This window comes from Carassius carassius, chromosome 1 (assembly GCF_963082965.1).
Source record: "Carassius carassius chromosome 1, fCarCar2.1, whole genome shotgun sequence".
Taxonomy (NCBI): Eukaryota; Metazoa; Chordata; class Actinopteri; order Cypriniformes; family Cyprinidae; genus Carassius; species Carassius carassius.
In genome coordinates this window covers 20485810-20511808 of record NC_081755.1, presented here as the reverse complement: position 1 = coordinate 20511808, position 25999 = coordinate 20485810, and the positions used below count along the sequence as shown (strand labels likewise).

Sequence of the window (25999 nt, the reverse complement as noted above, 5' to 3'; positions counted from 1 at the left end):
TTTGTAACCATCTAGGTATGTTAACACACTCAAGCTGCTCGCTCAACAATAATACGATTACGTGACTGAAACTGGGACATCATTACACAACTTCACATGCTAGCAAGTATTGATGCAAGAATAATGTCAGCCAAACATGACACTGTTACAAAAATGACTTTCTTCTAAAGAACACAAAAGCAGATGTTTTGAAGAATGTTCACGGTGCTCTTTTTTAATACAGTGAAAGTGAATGCGACTGGAGCTCTGAAAAGGGAAATTTCATTCGTAAAAGTAATGTTGCGTAAAATTCAAGTTTTTATATCAGTGTGACCGTTTAGATCCATGAATGATGTGCAAATGAACAAATTTCTAACAAACATTCATAAATGCATCACTTTGCAATTTGTCACTCTGAATTGAATTTGTGTATATTTTCGCACATTTGAGTTGTTTACACATTCTTGGTTAAATTGTCATATGTGTATTTTCAACGCAAGCGGAAACAGAGTTTTGTACATGGTTTGTAAATCCATTCTCTGTTAAATTGTACCATTAAACTTAAACAAAATGGTTTAATAAACAATTTATGCATCTCACATTAATGGTTAACAGGAATTACACAAAAGTAAATGAGATTTGAGAGATACAACTTTCGACTTATGACTTCAGAAGACTTTTAGATGGTTTATTTTATATTATTTATTGTTGTTGACAGTGCCCAGTATCCGCCCCACATTCATTTTGTATAACACAAAGCAGTTTTGACATTTTGCACTTAATATCTTTGTTAAATTAAATATATTATTTATTTTCCACGAAAGAAGCAATTTTGGATTGGAATTGCATTGGAATAATGGCAAGATTGACATTTCTGCCTAAACCTATAATTTTTTCCATTTACATTTACAGTCCTTTACAAAATTAGTGTCATGGTGTACAGTAACATGGTGTATATAATATTACCATTATTTGATTAGTACCATATATTACCATTTTACATCAGAATAATAACATTGCTCATTAATTACAATATTTTTACCTTGTCAACCATATGTGATTTTTATTTTTTTTTCTATGAAACCCTGTGTCAGTAATTTGGAAATGACGTCTATGATGCTCTACAGGATGTGTGTGGTCTGCACATGGTAAAATTGTACACCGAGTACCTTTGTATCTGTGACCTCAGATTGTTCTCAAGACAAATCCAAATTGGAAATGGGGTGACAATGAAGCTTAATGCACAAGGTCATGAAATGAGTCACTAGTCGCTCCAAAAAACCATCAACATTTACATCACTTTAAGGCAAGACCTCAATTATGCTTACAATGAGTGTTCGTAAACTGAAGCGTTATACATGTGTAAGTTTCTGTGCGATAGCCCACTGTAACGATGACCATGGTGTTATCACAGAACTGAAACATACACTATTTTGCCAAAAGTATTGGGACACCCCCTTCTAATGAACAGGTTTGACTACTTTAGTAATTTTCAGCTTGCTTCTAAATTTATAAAACCAGTTTGGACAAGACCCTTTTCTATTCTAACATGACGCTGTGAGGCAAGGTTCAAAAAGGAAATAAATGTAATACTTGAACTGAATAATAAATCTGACAGATATAATTGCTGTATGTTGTAAGAGGTAGATTTGAGGTGAAACAGACATGGATCTATTCCAGATACTTTGTTCTGGTTTGAACTGAACTTAACATCAAGTACTGGGTCAAATTCATCAGATCAACACTGCGAGGGAGTTTCGAATGTAAAAGCGAATTAAGAATCACATTGGATGACAAACAATGTTTTGCATATTTAATATGACTGACGCTATTGCAAAAAACATTTATTAAGCCTTAGATGGATATTCTCAATGTTACAGAGGAACCTTCTGTTTCACATATAGCTTTTGTCGCGCACTGCTGTAAACATTTCATTCAGACAATGGAGCGGCTCCTATTGGAGGATCTCTAGAGTGATGTCACCGGCCCATCTTCTGATTGGTTGAGCTCTTTGTGGAGCTCCAGTGCTTCTTTCAGCTCTGTGGTGGTGTCATGGAATGAGGTCTGGAGCGGGACGTTTTGGGACAGACAGTCCATAGAGGACTGGGGCCGATCTTTCATTGAGGCGCTGGATGCTGTGGGTGGGGGGGTTGTCAGAGTGCAAAGGTTAAAGGGCATTCAAGTGTAAGTTACGGTCACAACTGCATCACGTACAACTCGTGACCTGACAAACATGTGAGGCATCTGTCAGACGCTTACAGAATGACTTAAAAACATCTCCTTTAAAGGGTCTTGTGGAAGAGAAGAGTGCTTAATTGTATTGAATGTATACATATAGTGCAGATACAATCTTATTTTATATTAAGATGCAACTTAAAATCATATATATTTAAAAAAAAAAAATCAGTATTTGCATATTTTATATCCAATAACTGAAACAAAAGACCACCTAAGTGTACTTAAAGAGAGACACTTTCATGGCTGTTTTTTCAATTTAGGTCACAATGAAGTTGCCTTCTCCTTATTAAGGGTTTGTTCAAAGCACTAACCCTAAAACAAGTTTAGCATCCTCTGCGAACACAACTGATCATTTCACACATGCTAACTCGGGAGCCGCCCAGAAAAACAGCCTGTCTTTGTTTACCACTGAATATTTTGACTTCTCTATTAGCCCAGGCATGGATAAGATATACACACAGCTCATAACCTGCTGAGCCTCAACTTGGACATAGCCAGGGTATTTAAAGTTCAAAGGTCAAGAACAGCACCTCAGTGTTAGCAGCTCTTGAACACGGTTAGCCTTGTAACTAAAATAGGTTGCGTTGTAAAAAGCCAGTGTTTATTTACAGCCAACTTTAACGGGTTTATGCTCATCTGCTGTGAATGTGTTTAAGGTCAGCTCCTCATAACCCACCTGAGCAGCTGCGGTGAGTCTTGGCACTCTGTGGCCGGGCAGGACTTCCACGGCCGGCGTCCACTCCACTGGACCTCTGGGACTGTGAACGGCTGACCTTGTCTCTGCTCTTCCAGTTGCCTAAAAAAGCATCAACAATTCAGATGGCAGACATGAGAACATTGACAGCAATTAAATCACTACAATTATGGCACAAGCTGATTGGCCTCTGCTGATTTTGCAGTCAGTGAGCTGCTTGCTAAACATTTAAATAGTCTGGTTCAGAGTTCACTGTAAGCTGGCCCTGCAGCATGCTATAGTGTTCCTCTGAAACCTTCTACCTCCCCCAGCACCACCTGTCTAAATCTGCTACAGGATTTATATACGCAGTGGTGAACATACGTTTTTTAGTCTGAGAACACTTGGTGATTTTGCACGTTGTGTGATCTGTTAAATATAGCTAGTAACTAATTAGTGCAGTCAATTGATTAAAAAAACAACAACTATTTAATTGCACATTTTCCTAAAACTAATCGCGATTATTCAAGATTAATCCCACCTAACATTAACGTTTTAAAATATACTTTAATATTGCAATCATTTCATATTCAATCTTCAAATGAATGTAAAAACAACATAAAGACAGTATAAGGACAGAGTACTAATACTAACAAAAATGTCTCTAGGAAATTGTTCTTTTTTTCCTAATATTTAACCACTGATTAAATGAAATGTTGACTATACTAACATTACTGTATAATTGACAGCTGTCAATTTGAACTTTTATTAGACTTTAAAACATAACTTCTAATTTAAGTCAACTTAAAACAATCTTCACATGAACCCATTTTAATAAATCTCATATTTACCTGGGCCCTTCAACAAGTACGAAATGTACAGAAATTAAATAAGGTTAGCAAACTCTAAATTCTAAATTAAATATAGATGAATTCTCAAAGCTTTGAAAGTTATTGACTTCCTCTTTTGTTTACTGTTTAACATTAGGACAGCAGTTGGGTTATTAGATTATCTGGCTGCTATTACTTTAAGAGCTGCCGCTACTGAACATGTCGCAGATCTGACACTCATGCTCGTAGTTTCATTCGCGAAATGATACAGGCTACAGCGCACACCTCTGTATTTGTGCATGCAATTGAAGAGTACATGCTACGAGCACAGTATAACAGCTAACAGGAAAGGAAAATTTGTTTTTACTGACTGGCAAATTAATCGCCTGCAGGAATGTGCTAATTTTGACAGCACTTAAAATAATTTAAAATAGTAAAAGTAGTATTATTGCACTTAGATGATAAGCAAAATAGTAAAGCATGATAATACTATCATATTTTAAAATAAAAGCAATCACATCATTCATTGCATAACTTGAGTGCTGGTTCTGCAGCCGATGTATCCATTTCTTTATCGTCATTGACCCACATTTGTGTTCCTGAAGAGAATTAAAAAGCTTTTTCAGCAAAAATAACAACAAAAGCAGAGAAATGTCAATGGTAAGAGACTGTCAGGACATTTATTATGAGGCAATGGATTGCTCATCACATGAAGCATTGGCAAAAATGTAATTGAATCTGAAACAACGGTACAATGGTTTCGTGGTAGGTCTGTCTGGAATAGTTTTGACATCATTGTCTCTCTCTGGAGATATTTTCTCCAAGAATTTTCTCCAAGAATGCTTTGTGTGGAAACAACAACTTCTGACCTTCAACACTAGACTCAATTTCCCATAAATCATCTCTTTACCTCGTGACATAGATAAGCTGCCAAAGGTTTGCTCGGCCAAGCATGACACGGCTCATCTGCCAAGCAAGTGTCTTTTGTTTGACTTTTAACCATCTTCTTTGATTCGGCGATACAACGAAGGGCAAGGTCTGAGACCAATTTTCCTCCAGGTCTGTTGTCACTTCCAGATGGTTTCTCATTGCTGCCCTGCTATTATGTAACATAGAAATGTTCGGTTCTTTCCAGCAAGCAACATTAAACTAGGCCCCCTACCAAGTCCAATCTAAAGCCCTACTGTTCTTCCTTCAGTCCTATTTCCCTCAGTCCTGAAAAACACTACAACACAACCAACTACTCTGCATAACTCCAAATCAAAGTTTCAGTAATCTCTGTCTTATACCAAGGATCAGTCATTCATGTGTTCAACTGTTCTCATGTTAACACTGTTCCAGATCTGGAGCGGGCAAACAAAGCTTCTTAGGGGAACCCAGTACTTTTATGAGAGAATGCAAAAGATTGGCAAGCAAACAAAGTTTTTTGAGGGAACACAATATTTCTGAAAGAGAACGTCAAGGTTCCTGGGGGAATGCAATACTTTTGCAAGAGTGCACAAAAGTAATGGAAAATCATTGAAATATAATATGAAATATGCCTAATGGGCTCCACAGACGTCCATAACCAGTTCTCTCAAATTGATGATATTTATAGGAGCAGAAACTCAAAAATTAATAATGTTAATGAGAAATCAATGAAGGTGCTACATCATAAAGCACCATGAAAGATGTAACTATGTAACTCATGTGATTTATCTTCTGAAGGATTAGCATATACAGAAATTTAGATTTGAGAGCTGCAGTGGAGAAGAATTCAATTGTAACTCAATTGTAAAACTGATATTTTTTCTATTTTGTGACTTTAATTATGAAACAAGTCGAATCGTGCAGACATCATTTCTGGCCAAAGCTAAAATACAAAGCTTGCGCTCATTATTCTCAGCCTATAATTGAATCAATCACTATGGCAGGTGTTAGCCAAACCGAATCTGTCATTCTAAAACAACAATCACAAACACACAACATACGCAACGCAGGCGAGCAGCGAGAGTGTTACTTAATCCCATTGAAAACCTTTGGGAAATTCATAGCTGATGAATGAATCTCAGCTTTGGGAGGATTTTAAGCATGATACATGCACAAACCTTATTGAGTAATGCCTAGGAGGATCAAAAACAATGGTGAACAAATGAAATATTAATATCTGACTATACTGTAGTCAAAGTATGCATTATTTCCTGTGAGTTACGTGTTAACAAAACCCATATTTCAGAATCCCAATATAACATACTCCTTATATTTGATGGTTTAATCAAACTTGATGGGTCATTACTGTGCAAATATTTCCTCTGGGTTCTACTGTGTGTGGAGGATGGATGCTGCTCAGAGTGTGACGCATGATTTTACCTTCTCGAGGAGAGATGGTGGGAAATCTTGTCTCGGAGAGCCTCACTGTTCTGCTGCTCATTCGACCCTTGTAGACCTGTCCATCCAAACCTAAGATGTCCACCTCTGCTGCCTGAAGAAACACAGCTCACGGTTCATACATACTCACTGTGTATCACATTTTCAAAGGGTTCTGTGGCAGACCTGTTTGGGCGGTCCAGAGGACACGGGCCGACTCTCCTCTTCGCTCTGGATCAGATGGGTGATGTGCTGAAGGCGGGTGTAGCGGTGGCTGGGGTAGGTGAGGGTGTGGCTGCCCCCACAGTTACGGGATAGGTAACTGTAATCGGCCATTTCTGGGATCCTCTCACTGCACAACAGACAAGAAAACATCACTTAGCACTCTTTAAGGGATTGTTCACCCAAAATTTAAACCTCTGTCATGAATTTCTCACCCTGCAACATGTCATTCCGAACATGTTAGACCTTTGTTTATCTTCAGAACACAAATTAAGATAATTTCGATGAAATATGAGAGCTTTCTGACCCTCCATAGACAGCAAGGGACCTACCACGATCGAGTTGAAGAAAGTTAGTAAGGACATCATTGAAATAGTGAAATAGTCCATGTGACATCAGTCGTTCAAAGACTGACACTGAAAACATGAAATTGTTAAATAAACGCACAAAAAGTATTCTCTAAGCTTCATAACATTACATTTGAAACACTGATGTCACATGGACTATTTTATCAGCTGCATCCCAAATGACGCACTATACACTATGCACTAGGCACTATGTACTCATCCATATAGTGTATGAATTATATAAGGTTATTTTGTGATTCATAGTCAGAGTCTGATAGCCCCCTCACCCTTCGCTACATAATTAAAGCTGCGATAGTTGAGTGCATGAAGTGTCCAACATTCCACACCTCATTTATTTATTTTTTGTTATGTAAGTGCACTTTTTCCTGTTGGAATTGTCAGTGTGAACAGTACTTGAATTATTTATACTACAAAACGCCACAGAATAGTGCAAAAGTACCGGTTTGGGATGCACCTGTTGTCCTCACTTCCTTTGTGGCCCTTGAACGTGCCAGTTGTATTGGTGTCTATGGAGAGTCAGAAAGCTCTCGGATTTCATCAAAAATATCTTAATTTGTGTTCTGAAGATGAACGAAAGGTCTTACGGGTTTGGAACGACATGAGGGTGAGTAATTAATGACAGAATTTTCATTTTGGGTGAACTATCCCTCTAAAAAGATTCCAAAAAGGGGTTTTCTGTTTCCCCAGAGAACCTTTCAGTGAACACTTCTTCAGTGTGAAGAACATTTCTTCACTATAAAGGACCTTTAGTGCAGTGGAACATTCCCATGGATGCTGAAGGTTTCCTTGTGGAATCGTCAAAGTCGATAAAGAACATTTATTCTTAAGAGCACATGGACAGAGAGTTTTAAAAAATACATTTACTAGATATCTGTGGCTGGTCTGTAAAACTGACGTCTACCTCAGAAAGCTTTGCTCTGTGTGTCATGAGCCTAACTCACTGCTTGCTCATGGACCGAGTGCTGCTCCTCTTTGCTGGACCCAGGTTGGGCCGGTAGTGAGTCCGTGAAATCTCTGGCAGACCCTGGCTGTTTGGGAGCTTTGGGCTCCTTGATTTGGGATACTGACTGGGTTCTGGATCTATCTGCCTGCATATTAAAACATGGCTATGCTCATCCTGCGCCGAGCCTCTGTCAAAACAAGCCATCTTAAAGTTATTCTGGTTAGCATCTGGTTCTAGGATGAAACAAATAAACTCTCAATGATCTCAATAATCAATTAGTTAAGACCTCATCACTAATTGCCACTGTTCATGTGGACCAGTGTTGCAGAAATGTCCAAGTATGGTACCATAAGTTCACTTTAAAGTATACTCTCAGTGAACTACTTAAAGTAGACTTTTTATATGCAAGTATACATGTTTTTTTTTTTTACATGTCATGTTTTTCTTTTAGTTTAACAATTGTATTAGTTCTTGTATCTAGTTTTTGTAAGTTCAGAACAGCGAGGATCATGTCTGTGCGGTATGTGCCGAACACATAGGAGCAAGTCTGGTTTTCTATCCCCTCTGCTGGACAAGCAGAGTAAAAGCTGCAGTGGGATGTGTCTCACCTCCTGCAGTGCTGTCGCACCTGCTCCAGCTCATACACAGTGTAGGGCCGGCTGGACTTGTGAGAGGGCAGTCCTGGGGCCGAGGGCAGACTCACCAAGTGCCTGTGAAAACACATTACTATAGTGTTTACAACAGCAGTGTAAGGATGTCCAACGAGAACACTTTACAAGTGAACATGGGACACAAAATATCACACGTGGTTTCAATGTTTCCACACATGCTAGCAAAACTAATGTTATGGTATTTACTAGTTGCAGTATCAACACTACTGTATATGTGCCAAAATGCAAAAATCTTTAGAAGATATCACCAAACATTTATTCTACCATAGTAAAATAAGTTTTTGGCATTCATTTAAAATGAGACAAATTTTAAACTCCAATCTGTCACTTATCAGGTTATAGTCACTAACTAGAAGACACTAACCAGTTTTAAATTCCAGTTGTGCAGATGGAGAACACTGCGTTACAATGTGCCCCGCTATTATTAAACTAGGCTATTCTATTACATTAGCCATGCAAATTTTACTTTAATGAGAAACCAGCCAATGTTTAATGTTCAGAAGTTATTATTTCAGGAAATGAAAAGCATTTTGGCTCATTTATGTGGGCCGTCCCAAGCATGGTTGCAGTGGGTTCATTGTTAAACTACAAAATCATTCTTAAAAAGCGACTTTGTTTTATTTGAAAATGTACATTTTTTTATTTTAATTGACAAAATGTTTATTTGCCTTGTATACTCTTTCATTAGATCAGATCAGGTCACACCACACTGACTAATATCTTACTGCTTTTAAAAAAACATCTTTTATATAGATATCTTTCAAATGAACCCAGGGTTATTAAATAAATTAAAACCATCCATGAAGAAAAAAACAACAACATTTGTTATTTATAAAAAAATGTAACTAAATGTTAACTCAAATAATGTAACTTAAACGTATTTGTTTTAGCTAGTTGCCAAGGCAACATTTTTCATTTTAATTTAGTTTTACTTAAAAAGATGAAAAATTTACAATAAAACTACTAAAACTTAATATGAAATTGCAATGAAAACAGAAAATATAAAAATAAAAACAAATTCAAAATATTGATAAAAACTGTAATAGAATCTCAACTGAAGCCCCACAGAAAATATCAAAATTAATTTACTGAATAAACTGAAATATACAACATGGAATATGTGTGTTTTAATTTCATTGTCTGTATGAAAAATGTAAAATGTAAATGTACTTTCTGACCCCAAATCTGCAATAAAGTTAACATTAGCGGATGTTTGCTAGTTCATGTTAGCTAGGGTTTACGTGCTTTACAAGTATTTTTCTTAGTTGTCAACTAATGTAGTTAACTAGTTTCAACGAATCTGACCTTACTGTGAAGTTACCACAAAGAGTCATGTCAGGTGTGCTTTATAATGTTTACGTACTGTCCTGGTGTCATCATATCCACGGGACGATCACAGGAGATGCAGTGAAACCGGGCCACTAGTTGTCTTTGACACAGAGGCACAAAGACACATGTTTCCATACAATCTCCATCATGTTTGTCAAACACAGGTTATTCAGACATAGTGATAATACAACATTACAGAAACATACATGATGATGTAAATGCTTGGCAGATGCATTTCTCAGCATGCTTTGTATCATGAATTCAGCTCTGAACGTACACACTGACAAACTTGTGTAGTGAACTTCAGGCATTAGTGTACAGTATATGTTTGATATAACTATAAACAAATATAAACGTAACATATTTTTCTTAAATATATACATGCATGTGTTTGTATTTATATTATACATAATACGTACACACAGTATAAATACATATTATGTGAACAAAAACGTTTCTTTTGGATGCCATTAATCGAGATTAATCATTTGACAGAACCACATAATAGAAATAAATGAAATAATTATATAAAATATAGCAATTAGACAAAGTGAATCTGGTGCCTCACTTCCTGAATCCAGCGGCGTCGTCCTGCTCGGGGATGGGAGGTGTCTGCAGATGCTTATGAATGGTCCTCCAGCGGTCATCAAGCTGTTTCTTCAGAGGATCCAGCTCAGTCCGGTTCAGCTACAGAACATGACACACACAATCAGAGTCCTTTAATTTAATTTTCACATAAAAACATTCTCCAGGTGCCATGATGCCTTTTTTAAGATAACTTTTCATCATAATGCTTAGCTCTTATACAAAATGAGTCACTATATTTCTGGAAAAGATCAAAGAGTGAGACATTTAAGCTATATGAGTTCATAAAGGTTTGAAAATATTTTTACACCATGGAGATTTTCAAAGCAGCCTTCAGAGAAGGACTGCTTCTGTGTGTCCGTCTCTCACCTTGCAGTCCATTTCAGTGGAGATCTTCTCGATCACCTTGTTCCAGTCCTGCTCCTGACCGCCGATCTTCCTCAGCAGATCCTGAAACATGTTATTGAGCTGCTCTGACATGCTGTCGAACTGCATGCGGCTCACCTTGCTCTCCAGAGCCCGCTTGTCTGCTTTCTGAGGAGATGACATCCACTGACTGAGAGTGACTGTGATGGTCCGGCGGGGACCACAAAGAGCTCATGAACTTGGATTGTTTATGAACTGCATAAAGAAACAACTCACGATTTCAATCTCCATTTCCACCACTTGCTTGTCAGCTTTCTTTTCATCCAGTTCCTCCACTATCTTGAGCAAACGCTGGAAAAACCACAAGCGGCGTAAGCGATGGAAGTAACTGAAGTCGAATGAGGCTCTGTGTTTACTCACGTCGATGTGTGTTTGTTTCTGGCTGTGTTCCTCCATCAGGAGGTTGGATGCTCTGTGGAGTTTCTCACACTTGGACTGCAGCTGCAGTATGGCTCCCTCTAAATCACTCACCAGATCAGTGCTCTACAGCAAAACAACATCACACACTCATACAAGAACATTTCAGTGATCTTATGGAGACCTCAGGAGACCTCAACATCTCACTTAAGTGTTTCCTCCAGATGTTTCCTAAAATACATCTGTCTCTGTCTCTGTGTCATGTACCTTGTTCCTGTCCTCGTGTCCCTGGTTCGTGAGGAGAATGGTCTTGTCCTCGGGTTTGTTGTGAGACTGGGACAACTGACTGACCTCCTGATCCAGACCCTGACCTCCTGTCTGCTGTTGACCTTGACCCTGACCTGAACTCTGAGCCTGATCCTGTCCGTCTGCTTTGCTGAAGCTTACTGCCTCCTGCTGTCCACTTGGTGAGAGCAGAGAGGACGAGGAGGACCTCACATCCTCCATCATAGCCCTGAGGCTGTTTGACTACAGGTGAGTCGTAAAAAATCAAAAGAATGTTCAGGAAAAATAATAATAAGTCAGAGGTCGGATTTCATGCCGATATACGATAGGTGTAATATACTGTATAGTAACAAATATAAATCTCAAAGTGGTAGAGCATTGCGTTGGCAGCACAAGGTTGTGGGTTCGATTCCCAGGGAACACATGTTAGGTAAAAAAATGTTAGCCTGAATGCTCTGTAAGTTGCTTTGGATAAAAGCCTCTGTTAAATGCATTTAAAAAAACGTATATAATGTAACAAATTGATCATGAGTGTTTGCCATATGAGCCAGACGAGTTCTGTCTGTCTGACCTGCTCTTGTATGTGTATGTCTTCACTGTGTCTCTCTTCTGCTCTGTCATGCGTCTTCTCTCTTATCAGCTCCTGCACTTTCTCATCCAGCTTCAGTACTGCAATCCTGCATGAGTGTGTGTGACATACAGTAAAAACACTTCTATTGTGCTTTATTCTATCATTTATTAACCGCTTATAAAAGAATAAGTGGGATGACTTTGATTCTGACATAGCGTCAGTCTAAAATGAATACAATGACCAATTTTGACTACTAAATACAAATGATGTGTACCTGATGTGAGCCGTCTGCAGGTTCAGCTGCTCTATCTGTGAGGAGTGTGTGTGCTGACCGCTGGCTGAACCTGTGCTCTGTCCTGCAGAGTCTGAACTCTCACACACCTGCACCGTCCTCGTGTCCATCAACACACTCTCCACGTCTGACACCTACAGGAGTCATCTAGACTGTAACGTGCTGCTCATGCTCCTGCTATGTGTGTGTGTCTGTGTGTTCGACCTACATAAGACTTCCCAGAAGTAAACTAAATCTGATTCAAAACCTCATTTTGAGGATGGCACTGAGGAAAAAAGTGGTTGTTTAGTCACGGGCCAGAGTCTGTTTGACTGACACAAATGTCACACTTCACTTGAAAGAACAATATAAGTCTAGATGAGACTCTGTTTAGATAATTACAGATATTATAAAGATCAAGCCAGCTTCTTAAGGGATCGTAAAATCTGATACAATAACTGAATGAAAAGACCGGTTTAAAGGACAGTTTAGGGTGTATTAGTTATTAATTTGATTTTAAAATCATAGTCAGTGTGAGTGTTTCTGTCATACCTTCTCTTTATCTGCTAGCAGACTGTCCACAAGAGTCCTCAGATGATTCAGTTGCTCTGGCACATGGTCAGGAACCTGCCTCTCTTCTACAAAAACAAACAACATCTCAAGCAAACTGTCAGAAACACACTTAAACACACACAAGCTTAATAGTAACTACTGTCAATAAAAATTGCATTATAAAAGTATTCTTAGCACATTTTAAAGGGGTAGTTCACCCCAAAATGAAAATGTGATGTTTATCTGCTTGTAGATGTAGATGAAGATGTAGGTGACTTTGTTTCTTATAAAGCAGTGAAAATCAGAGGCAAAAACGATATAAATAATCTTCAGTTTCTTGCACAGACCGATAGTTACGTTAGTTATGTATAAAATACATTGATTTTATACATCAATGTATCGTCACGAGCCGCAGGGTTTTGTTTGTGTATGTTTTATGACTCTCGATTCCTATCCACTTAAATCGTGCTAGAAAACGATTTAGAAATCGTGCATGCTCAAATCGTGATTTTATGACGATTTTGATTAATCGCACAGCCCTAGTGTCAACACGTCAACAGAAGTGTACTTGTTTAAAGCATGGAAAATATTTTTGAAACAATGATTTAAAATGTAATTTAAAGAGCAATTTTTTTAATCTGACATTATAACAATGTAGAAAAGTATCATGAAAGTGTATTTTCTTTAAATACACTTAAGTGGGCTCTAATATAATTAATAAATCCTTTTTTTTCCTTTTACTCGCCATCATGTTGACTTATGTTCATCTGTAGCGCACAAAAGAATATATTTTGAAGAATGTCTCAGTATTTTTTGTCCATACAATTACAGTTTATCATTTATGTTTTGGACCCCATTGTCTTTCATAGTATGAAAAAAAAATATATGGTTGATACATTCTTAAAAATATCTCATGCTCCACAGATGAAAAAAGTTAAATAGGTTTGGAATGACACAAGCTAATTTTGGCAGAACTATCCTTTTAATCGTCGTACCCATGGCATTGAGAAGATCACGCAGATGTTGAAGCTGGGTCTGATCAGCCTTGTTCGCCTCCAGCTGTCCCACGCGGGCCTCCAGACTCTCGTGCCTGTCTCTTAATCCGCCCACCTCCATCAGAGCCTCTACGGTCTCTGGGTAGCGCTCAGCCCCAATGCTGACCCGGGACAGTCGGCGGCCCGTCACAGTGCACAGAGCCCCGTCAGACTGGGACTGCTGGGGAGGAGAAACCCGCCGAGGGAGATCTACACCAGCTGTGCCACCTGCACCTGCTCTGTCATCTTTGAACGGGATACCCAGGTTCAAAGGGTGAACGGGTGCAATGTTTTTAGTGGCGGAGAGGGTGTCCTGCAACCCCTGGGAATACAAGAGGGAATGTCATTTACAAAGAGCATCTCATGAATGAGAATCAGCTTGTCCTTCAGCGTATATTGCACTTTGCATGAAACACTGAGACGAATGTCTTTGTTTTTGGCCTCGGTTTGTGTTTGTAGATGTTGGTGATGCATTTACATTTAGCAAATCATTCATTCTGGTCAATGTTTGCCTCAACTGCAGCTGCCGCCTGCTCTAACCAAACAATGGCTGTGATATGAACCTGTGAGATCTAGCGTGGCTGTGAAAGGTTATTGGCTTCTGAAAGCTGCAGGACACACTAAATTGACTTCATGCTTTGTATTGAGTGTTTACAGCTGGACGTGCCTCCTGAATCTTCTGCCTCTCGCTCATGAGCGCAGCCTGCATCACTTCCCATGTGACACACTGCGTGAGCTCCTCTGGAACAGGGTACTGGGCCATCTTGTCCTTCAGCTCTTTCTGAGAGAGAGAGGAAAAATACAATGTGTTTGTGTGTCAGGTAAAGGCAGCAAAGTCTCTTCGTCCACTGAAAGAACATGTTATTGTTTGAGCGCAAATCTTGGACATTTTAAAGGGAGGGTTCACCTAATATGGAACATGATGTCATGTTTACTCATCATCATGTAATTCAGATCGGTTTGCCTATTTTTTTTTTCTGTGGAACATGAAAAGAGAAAATCTCAGAATGTTGAAGCTGCTATTTTTCAATAGGGAATAGGGACTGGGACATGGTTTATTTTTTTTATTTTTTTTTAAGAAATAAATTAAATTTCAGTCAAAATCTACATATCAAAACATTATTTAAACATATATATGTTTAAATAAATACATGGAATTTGAAATACATGTTTTAATTCTACCATTCAAAGGTTTGGGTTGGTGACATTTTTTATTAAAGAAATTAATATTTACATTTAGAAAGGATGCATTCAATTCATAAAAAGTGTCAGGTAAGACATTTATAATGTTACAAAAGATTTCTATTTCAAATAAATGCTGTTATTATGAACTTCTATTAACTGATTTTTATTCATCAAAAAATCCTGAAAAAAAGCACGGTTTCCACAATAATATTAGTAAAAATTTTTACTGCCAAAATCAGTCATTTTATTTTAATATATAGTTCAGTCTTATAACTCTATACAGCGCAGGTCTAATGGTTGTTAACGTAGCTGATGATATTCAGAGTGTTAAACGACTTGGCACAAGCTGATTGGTTCATTCTGCAGATGCAGCCAATGAGCTTACTGCCTTTCATTTATATGGCTGGCTAGTATTCACTTGAGGTTCCTGCAGCATGTATTCAGAGTTTCTTTGAAACCCTCCACCTCCCCAGCTCCACCTGTATAGATCTGCTATGGGTTATTTTATACGCTATTTGTGCAGCAGCAGTCTGTCTTAAATACTTCAAAATGTTTGAAATATGAATCTGTGCAATCTGGAGTTCGACTGAAGTGCAAATTTAGTTTTAATTCACGCTGACCAACGAAAAGCTGCAATAATAAGAGATGCTTCATACATCGCTAAACTTTAGATGGTGGACTTTCTTGCCAGTAAAATTTTATTCAAATGTTGCTAATACTGTATATCTGTGCTTTAACATGTCTTCACAAGCTAAGATTTTAAATGAATAATGATGTACATTTCAGTCTGCTCCCCACACAAAGCACATGACTTCACAGAACTTGGAATAACTGAGTCATATGGACCATGGTTTTTGCAACGTTTTTGGTACTTGACAGTCACTGGTTACTATATGCTTACATTGTATGGAAAACATCTGCTCAGACCTTCTGCTAAATGCCTACTTTTCTGTTCCATGAAAAAAAAAGCCTTATATAGGTTTGGAACAATATGAGAGTGAGAAAATGTTTAAATCTTGGTTGTACCTTAACAGCAATACTCACCGTAGTGTTGTCCAAATCTTCCACTTGGTGGCAATACTGCTCCATAGCCATGATACGGTCTAACAACTCATTCATGTTCAGCTGAAGATGACAATATGTTCTCAAGTCGCACAAGTGTTTAATATTTATTAGCACAATTGTTTGATTAATGATATTGGTGTGCATGTGCAGTCACCTGGCTGAGCTGATTGTTCAGAGCATCAACTTCCAGTCTCAGATCGTCTCTGGACTCTTTGAGTTCCTGGATTTCCTTCAGCAGGTCTTGGATTAAGGCCATACACTGAGGAAGAAAACAGGATTTGAAATAACTTCAGTCTTTGAAGATTTAGAGGGTTTAATTTCATACCCCTCCTACTGGGCAACAGTAACTGGAAAATCAACACGCTCCTGGGAGAGAGAAAAAAAAACCATTATCCCTTTTGCCTGGACTTTGAGGAGGCTAAATCTCTAAAAGAGCACAGCTGAATCAGTTAAGCACATCCTCTGTGTCTCTTTCTTTGAAAGGTATGTAATATACTCTTTTGTGAGAGCGTAGAGAACTTCTGACCTTTAACCCCGACAGAGGTTACCATGACAAGGCCTGGGAATCACTCCTGAATCAAACAGGATGTGGCATCGCTGTCCAACCACTTTCTGATATGTGTGCATGACCCCTGATGTCTAACCTCGGTTACTCTTAGTGCTGTTTGTCTCCATGTGAGGCTCTGTTAGATGAATCAATTTGTCTTGGGTTTCCCTTATTAGTCTGAAGGGGCGACTAGTGTACGGAAAGACAAGTGAAGATCACTAGTGTATGAAATAGATGATTACACTGCCTATCAAGACTGTTACTGACTGTCCACACAAAAAGCGAGACAGTGTTGTGGATACTATTGGAAACATTCATAAAAAATGTCTTCCTTGTTAATGAATATACAACACTTAGCAAAAAAGTAGCTATTACATGCTGTTAACCTGTTTTACACAAAGCACCATATTAATGCAGTGTTTTTGGACACATGCCATGGTTATTTGGACATATATATGGTAATATTCTGGTTTTTGGGGACATAATACCAAGAAAATACCATTGTTTTAAAATTTTGATGGGATTTCCATCTTGTTTTTGGATATGTACCATGGAAATATGAAGTTTTTACATATTAACCATGGTAATACCATGACTTTGAGCATATGCTATAGTAATACCAAGGTTGTGGACATGTACCATGGTAATCATGGTAAAAAAGTGGTGCATCAAATGGTACACTATTCATACCTTTCGGAAGTACCGTGTGAAATAATAATATTAGTAAGAAAAATACTAAGCTATAATATTTCTTAGTAGTAAGAAATTAATACTTTTATTCAGTCCTGTGTTGGGGAGTAACTAGTTACATGTAACGGAATTACACAAATTTAAATGTAACTGTAATACGTTAAATGTAAAATTAAATTACAAAATTTCTTATGAAAATTTAAACAATTACAATATTTTCACACACAAATAGACTCAATTGATTCCTTTCCCAAATTACATCGCCTGTTCTAAAATATGAGACCCCAGTGTTTCAGTAGTTTAGGACACATGCTTATTCGATTAACTATTTTATTTCCTATTTGGGTTCATGTACCGTATTTTTCGGACTATAAGTCGCACCTGAGTATAAGTCGCATCAGTCCCAAAATACGTCATGACGAGGAAAAAAACATATATAAGTCGCACTGGACTATAAGTCGCATTTATTTAGAACCAAGAACCAGGAGAAAACATTACCTTCTACTTATTAAAACCAAGAAACAAGAGAAAACATTACCGTCTACAGCCGCGAGAGGGCGCTCTATGCTGCTCATCTCTGGCAGCATAGAGCGCCCTCTCGCGGCTGTAGACAGTAATGTTTTCTCTTGGCTCATTTCTCTCGGTTCATGACAAAATAATTTTGATAAATAAGTCGCACCTGACTATAAGTCGCAGGACCAGCCAAACTATGAAAAAAAGTGCGACTTATAGTCCGAAAAATACGGTATATGCTTTATTTTTTGAAGACTAATGGTAAGGTTAACCCGGTCTTCTTTAAATGTTTTTAAATTATTAACAGTTGAAAACATTCATAAGAAATTTACAAAAGTAATCAAAAAGTAAGCAAATGTAATCAGTTATATCACTTCAATAAATTGAAACAGTTACACTACTTAGAGAGGGTAACTTCTAATCTGTAACGTATTACATTTCCAAAGTAACCTTGCAAATCAGTGAAAAAAGTGATAGTAAAAACATTTAAAATGATACAAAAGTGACATTCTATTTCATAAAAATGCTGTCGTTTTGAACTTTTTATTTATCAAAAAATCCTGAAAGATTGTTATATTAATCAAAAATTATGGTAATAAATGTTTCCTAAAGGGCTCATATGATGCAATTTCGGTTTTTCCTTTCTCTTTGGAGTGTTACAAGCTCTTGGTGCATAAAGAAGATCTGTAAAGTTGCAAAGACTAAACTCTGAAATCAAAAGAGATATTCTTTACAAAAGTTAAGAGTCAACCACGCCCCCGTAAAACGGCCCAATCTAATGCCTTGTCGTACAGTGTGTTTGGTAGTTTGTGTCTGTGTGTTTACGCGGCACAATACGCAATGCAGCGCAATAGTAAAAACACTGTATAAGTCATTACAAATGCCTCGTTTGTAATGGGTTTTACTGGTTTTGTCTGGTCATGGCAGGAGACAGCATCACAGTATGTTAATGTGCGTAACATTTCTGTCACAAACGATGCGTTTTCAGAAAGGTGGGGCATAGCAGAGCAACAATAATGTACATTATTTGGAAAATAATGTTTTTTTTTTACCTTAAACCCATTGCATAACACCAAACACACAAAATAATGTTCTTTTTATCAACGTCATATGACCCTTTTAACCATCAAATCAGCATATTAAAATGATTTCTGAAAGATCATGTGACACTCGAATAATGATGCAAATAAATAGCTATAAATTGCATTTTAAAATAAATTCAAATATAACATTTATTTTAAATTGTAACAATAATTCACAATATTGCTGTTTTTACTGCATTTGATCAAATAAATGGTAAGTACGAGATACTTCTTTCTTTCAAAAAATCTTACCGACCCCAAACTTTTGAACAATAGTGTATTTTTGAACATCAGATAGTACAGTGTTCTCGCCACAGTCCTTTTTGTAAAGGACAGTTTTTCATGATGAACCTGACAGCCCATTTGTTTATGGTAATTAGGAATGATAAGAATCTTTCTAATAAGCAAACAACACACACAAGCTGTTTAACAAGTCGGACATCATTTGTTCTTTAACGACTTGAGTCATTTCTCTTCAGATATGTGCCTTGGCACAGCGTATCACCACACAGCCAAACAGTCCTGTGTCCCGTGTGTCACCACGGTCTCAGGGCAGAGTGCCCGTCTCTACCCCACACCCTCCGATCGGTTGCTACCAGTAACTGACAGTTGAAACAACAGAAGTGAATATAGTAGAGAACACCCTAACTTCATCAGACCTGGTAAAGAGCATGAAACTGAGTCACCGGATCCATCGGTTTGAGTGGTATGCAAACACCTAGTCAATCATTCCCATCTGGACCCCCCTCGTCAACCCAAACTGAGCACATCACTCCAACCAGCCGGAGTTTCCTGTGTGGTCACCGTGACACAGTATGTCTTAACTTTGACGCAAGCATTGCCGTGGACAACCTGCACGATGTGTAAGGTGAGTGTCCCGCTGGCTACACTCCATGTGTACAGAGGGCCACGCAGTCGCCCGTGCTCCTCATTCCTGTTCGGCCTCCCCAGATTCAGCTGGCTGCCGGGCCGCAGGGGTCATCCGAGGGCGCTGGCGGATAACCATGGATGACTCCAAACATGCCCAAACGAAACATTAATGATTAAGAAGATGAGCTGGACCTCCCCGTGCACTCACGTCACCAGACTGTTTGTGAAACAAGCGGCGGCTCTGCGGGAGGTTAATTACTGTCGACTTATCAGAGAATGGAGAAAGACGTGAAGGGGAGGTGATCACAGCTCAGGAGAGACCGAATGTCATGTGAGATGTGTCATACTCGCTATTAGTGCAACAATAGTATTGTAGTCAACTTTCCTATTAAATTTAAGACAGATGGGCTAAACTGTAGTGAGTGTCTACACTGTAAAAAAGTTTGGCATCGGAAACTATTTTCACTTGCTTGTAAATTTCACAACGAAACGCAAAGCGAGTAAGACTACCTATAGACTGAACATGCATTATGCACATGACATCACTGTTTTCACAAATTAGCATTTTTAAAAACTTAGCATTAAAGTTAGCATTTTCAGGTCCTCAAGGCACCATTGTCATGTAAAAGAACAGCTAAAACGTATTTTTAAAAATATTTTTCTTGTTGTAAATGGTCATGTAAATGCCCCATAAGTTACTAATATGCACCTTTAAGGTATTAATAGGCACACTTTAGGAGTAAATAAGGTGCAAAGGTGGACTTTTTGAAAAGGCAAAAATGGAAAAAATGTTTATAAAAACTGAAAAATATTTATGTAAAACACAAAACATCTTAATTAAAAGGCTTAATTTGAGACTATATGATATTTTATAAATGTACTTTTCTACCTAAGCAGTTATGGTCTAGTGTGACTCAATATGAATATAAACGTGTTTAATTTTCTATTCCAAATGTATATCTACTGTTCAAAATGTAGGGGTCATAAAGATTTATTAGTGTTTCTGAAAAAAACCTCTTAAGATCAGCAAGGCTGGCGTAAATTGATCAAAAATACAGTAAGAATATGATTATTGTAAAATAAATAATTCACATTTTATTTTTATTCAATATATTTTCAATTTAATTTTATTTAACTGTTTTCTAATATTTATTTATTTATTTCTGTGATATTAAAACTGAATTTTCACTATCATTACTCTAGTCTTCAGTGTCACATGATCCTTCAAAAACATTGCTGCTTAAGAACATTTCTTACTATTTATATTAAAACTGATACATTTTCTCAGCATTCTTTATTGAATAGAAAGACAGGGACATTGGCTATTTGTTTAGCATTTTTGGTCACTACGTACTTCCATTTGTGCTATTTCATTTAGTGCATGACTAAACATGGAATATATTAACCGGACGAGTAGGTGTGTCCAAACTTTTGACTGATACCTGATATCTCTTTGCAAAGCACAAGTCTGTTGTTTGCAACTCAACATTCAGCAAGCATACAGCAGAGCGCGTCTTGTGTGCACAACAAATGGATTCACTCTGCAGACTCTGTCATGATGTCTCCTCATACACCATATACTCCACATACAGTAACACAGCTGTGTAGAGCAGAACAGTGTTTGGACTGAAATGTGTCCATGTGGTGATCAGGAACTGTTCTTTGACGTCCATCACTGATATTGAAGTATCTCAGGGGTTTAGGGAGTGTGACAAACGTGCAGAACACGAGACACAGATGGTGTTATTTGAGAATGGAGCTCAGTGTCTGTCGCTCATTGTTCTGTGGTCTGTCATCAGTCATCTACAGCTGAGACACATGATGAAACATTCAGTCCCTGCAGACCCCCAGCAGAGGAGCAGCTCACCGGACAGACAACTCAACTCACAATACCTTCATTAACGTTTTTTTTCTTCTTTTTTTATTCAGACTTTAAAAAGGATATTTAAAATGCTTTTCAGTTTAAATACTTAAATATAGTTGAAAAAAGGCCATATTTTACTGTATTAAAATTAAAGATTTTTACACACACACACACACACACACACAAACATATACATATACATATATATATATATATATATATATATATATATATATATATACATATATATATATATATATATATATATATATATATATATATATATATATATATATATATATATATTTGATAGACCATACTTCACTCACGAAATAATTACAAAATATAATTACAGAATTCACATATTCAAATGTACAGGTTAATATTTGTTTCATTTTATCATTGTAATTTGAGAGTAGTGTAAGCTGCTTTACATATCAGGGAACGCACTAGCATAATTATTCACAATTAAAGTTGAATTATTCATTTTTTGTCACTGATGAAACTCCTTCTCTTCCTGTCTTTCAGTTCAAATCCAAACTAACATCCCTTAGGTGTGGACATTTCAAATGAACCAATTTAATTAACTGAAGTATTTAGATGATCTGAGTAAATGGTGTAATTACCAATACTTGCATTACTTGAGTAGTGCTCCGTCCTGATTACCAAGTGTTCGTTTTTAAAACAAAAAAATTATAACAGTAGTGGCCAAAAATTACTATTTCATCGGCTAAAAAAAATGGTTTTTAGTCAGTCATTTCTATGTTTTACTGTAGTGGGTCAGTAAGAAATATCAGTTTACATTTCCAAACATTCATTTTGCCATTAATTGTAATAATCCAGTGAGATTTGAGTCTAACATAAGCCAGTGCTCCACACTGATCATCATCAGTCTGTCTGGAATAACATGAAGAAACAGATCAAACTGAGACAGACTCAATCCTGACACATTACAGTAAAACGTAGAAATGATTGACTAAAAACCATTTTTAGCTGCTGAAAATACTAGTGTTCTAATCATTTTGGACACACTGTACAGTTTACAGTGCCTTGCTTTGTGTCCAAAAACTGTTCATATTACAGATTTTCAAATAGTTGTATCTAGGCCAAATTCAGCTTTCATTTCATGTATAAACCTCAATTTCCAGGTCCAGGGTCACATATGATTATCATTCACATACAGTACCTTGCTTCATGTCCAAAAACATAATGCTTCCACGCAATATGCCCTTTAAAACATGGTGTAATCACAGTAAATGTCCAGAAAACATGGTGTAATCACAGTAAATGTAAAGAAAACATGGTGTAATCACAGTAAATGTCAAGAAAACATGGTTTAACCATGTTAACCATAACATTATACCATAATAAGCATGACAGTAGTGTGTTGTGTGGAACAGTGCGTTACCGTGGTTTGCTTTTAAGATACTGTGGTACTTTTAAGCAGACCAGAGTACAGAGCAGTACATCCAGTTGTTTCCTCGTGCCTGAAGAGGTGATCTTACCTTGGACACCCCGTCCTCGTTGGCCTGCGTCTTTCTGCGGAGCTGCATGAGCGTCCACATGTCGCTGAGCGCGGTATCGGACCTCATGAGCTCCGCGGCGCTGGGCAGAGCCTCCAGAGCGCACATCTGCTCCTCCATCCGCCGCAGCTTCTCCTCCAGCGCCCGGTACGGCCTCGAAGAGTCCAGCAGCAAGGCTTTGTTCTGGGCTGGGCTGTCATGGTCGTGGTCCACCTCCTTCCAGGTAGTTGTGATCCTCTCAATCTTCAGGTGTCCCAGGAGGGCGTGCAGTAAAGTGTGCAGCGCGCCGAAGTTTACAGATCCGGCGTCTGGAGTCCCTATGGAGAGATCCAGCAGCTCGTGCAGGCTTATGTCGCTCGACATGCTCCTCGACGGTTTAAAAGACCAAGAATAAGGTGCTGTCAATCACAGATCTGGGTTTTTGAGTTAACGTTACATCTTTCCACACAGGTAGGCTACGCGAATTCCAATTCCGGCTGTTTTCAAACATAATCACTGAGTTTTAACGCTCTACGCTATTTTCTCATGTATGTGAGCATCGTAAAATTATACAAAGATGTTTAGTAGTGGCGTCTAAAGTCTGTCAGCGTTTGTTCATCTTTTAATTCGCACGTTACCGGCAGCTTTGCTTCGCTAAATTGCATCGAGATTGCTTTTCTCTTTACACTGTGCCCGCCTGCCGGCGATGCTGATTGGTTAAAATGCCTCGCGTCACTTGTCTTCTCTATCCTCAATGGATAACGTCTCTGTCGATCAACATTAATGACTTTCTGTTGTGAGCCTCAGCGTCTTGGTTGCTCAGCAACTGATTCCGTGGCATCATCGGTAGAGCACGTGAGAGCTGAGAGCGATGAACTGCACACAGATTTACATTATTTATATTTCTGAGGGAAATTATATAGTGTGATGATAAAAGTAACAAACAAACGGTTTTTCTCCGTTTTATTTTCATTACATAAAATATAAGACAACATTGGCCTGTACAAACAGCCATGGTGTACAAAACATGCATTCATAAATAAAATATTACTTATTCACGAAAAAAAACTAAACGAAACAAAATAATGCCGTTTTCTAAGCAGGCAATTAGTTATTTATTTGTTTGTTCTTTGTTGGTTTGGTTGGTTGGTGTTTCTTGGAGGAACTTTTGGAAATTTGACCTGGAACTTGACTATTTCTTCCGATGAATTTGTGCCAAAATAATAATAATAAAAAAACTGTATAAAAAATTGTGCCAAAATAATAATAATAATAATAATAAAAAAAAAAAACTGTATAAAAATAAAGATTTGTCATTATTGACATAAATCATCCAATCTAAATAATTATAATAATTTTTGTATCATATTCAAATTTTCCATGACAGGCACAAAATCGTTCTGTACAGTTATGTTACATTTTTATCTAAAAAGTATGTCACATTATTGTTACAAATGCTTTGCAGCAGTTATATTTACAAGCACAATTGTCCATAATAGATCTTTATGAGCTGCTGTTTAACCTTATCAAGATTGTTCTTATTAATAATATACTTAAAAAATACTTAAAAATAATGACTTGTACAAGTTACACGGTTTGTTGAGGTTAGGCAGATTTCTTACATCAAAGCCAACAAGATGTATTTCCATAAATGTCAGTTCAGATGTTTACTAAAACATATATCAAATAAAAACATGCATTATATATATATAATAAATGTAGATATTACAGATATATTAATATTAAAGTTATTTTGTGGGTAATAAGTGCCAAACATCAAGATGTTGTAAAGTCCCAAAAGAAGTGCTGAAATTATTAATATGCCAAACTTTGAAGTAGTTTGGTACAATTTATACTTAGAATATTTTGTTTTCTTTCAATTCAAAATAATAAAGTAATAATAAACATGATTCTTTCACAATTTATTAGTTCATCTTTTGTTAAAAGCATTAGAGTTTATATAAAACCATCATGAATACAACTATTCTATTTGTAAGCTCTTTCTATGAGCTTTCATCTTCTTGCCCATCCTTACTTATCATTGTCCCACAACAAAACACTTGTTACTGTAAAACAAATCATATAGCTTGCAAAAAGACATAGGCAAGAGTCAAAGGCTCAAAAAGGACTTTAATCCCATATATACATATATTTATAAAAGAAAACAGACCATTTTTACAGTACGATACATTCAAGTATAAGACCAGATTGTCACATTTTCCCTCATCATCCTATAGACTGCTCTGAACCAAATAAAGCCGAACCGTTTACACCATAATAAAGTACACGTAGCTCCTACGAATGAAGATCGTAACATACGTATTGTGAATGTATTAAGAAAAACTCTTTCTCAATGCATTATTATTTACAATGGCATGTTAACGTAAGCCCAGCTTGATATTAGTATAACTGCAATTACAAAAAAAAATATTCCCAAATCATTCTTTCTCTGTTTTCAATTGATTACATCAGCAATCGCTTTCATTGACATATTTGCTCATTTCACACAAATAAGGACAAACCTAAAAAAAACAATAAAGCAAATTTCTATAAAGAGTGCTTCAATCTTTGGCAAAATCGTTTTCTTAAAAAGGAAAGAAAGAAAATAAAGGCAACTGGAAAAACAATTAAAATAAACAAGACATTCTAATTTAACTACTGACTGTGCATTGAGTGTTTCATGCTGCTACTGATTTTGTAGTTGTGAACAAATCAAATAGTCTTTAATCATATTTCTCATCTCTAGTCTCACAGCGTAGTGTACATTTAAGTGATTCATTGCATTTGCACTAAGACTTCTTTACAATAACTGAGTTCAAGTAGTACCATAACTACTTAAAGGAGTAGTTCACCTAAAAACAACTCTGTCTTCATTTACATAACCTCATTTTTGGATTTCATGGAACACCAAAAAAAGCAACAAAATTCAAAGAGACCACATCTGACAAGCTCCAAAATGGACAAATAAAAAGGTGTAATGCACTACATCTAATGTTATATA

At 37.2% G+C, this 25999-nt stretch overlaps 1 protein-coding gene across 4 annotated transcripts; it reads right to left on the bottom strand.

Moving 5' to 3' along the window:
• Positions 1–122: 122 nt before the first annotated feature.
• On the bottom strand, positions 123–23716 carry LOC132141286 (glutamine-rich protein 2). Of its 4 annotated transcripts, none has more exons than XM_059550676.1 (20): positions 23002–23715; positions 16085–16189; positions 15910–15990; positions 14336–14461; positions 13642–14002; positions 12647–12732; positions 12098–12249; positions 11824–11929; positions 11235–11495; positions 10971–11093; positions 10827–10901; positions 10554–10718; positions 10168–10286; positions 9634–9699; positions 8208–8309; positions 7598–7786; positions 6253–6418; positions 6070–6181; positions 2894–3013; positions 123–2114 (listed from the first exon to the last, which is right to left on the bottom strand). In XM_059550676.1, exons 1-20 carry the CDS (start codon positions 23380–23382, stop codon positions 1948–1950), a joined length of 3063 nt encoding a protein of 1020 aa, XP_059406659.1. In that variant the 5' UTR covers positions 23383–23715; the 3' UTR covers positions 123–1947. The 4 variants fall into 4 exon arrangements, with proteins under 4 accessions (XP_059406659.1, XP_059406669.1, XP_059406677.1 ...); XM_059550686.1 differs by having other exon boundaries at positions 14348–14461; XM_059550694.1 differs by lacking the exon at positions 7598–7786 and having other exon boundaries at positions 23002–23716.
• Positions 23717–25999: the final 2283 nt, after the last annotated feature.

Excerpts from the sequence above, each read along its gene's own strand:
- LOC132141286 (XM_059550676.1), bottom strand. The coding sequence starts at position 23,382 with ATGTCGAGCGACATAAGCCTGCACGAGCTGCTGGATCTCTCCATAGGG. Across the intron at positions 14,462-15,909 it reads AAGATTTGGACAACACTACG|AAAGAGCTGAAGGACAAGAT; the intron begins GTGAGTATTGCT and ends TCTCTCTCTCAG. Across the intron at positions 11,496-11,823 it reads ACATACACATACAAGAGCAG|TCAAACAGCCTCAGGGCTAT; the intron begins GTCAGACAGACA and ends ACTCACCTGTAG.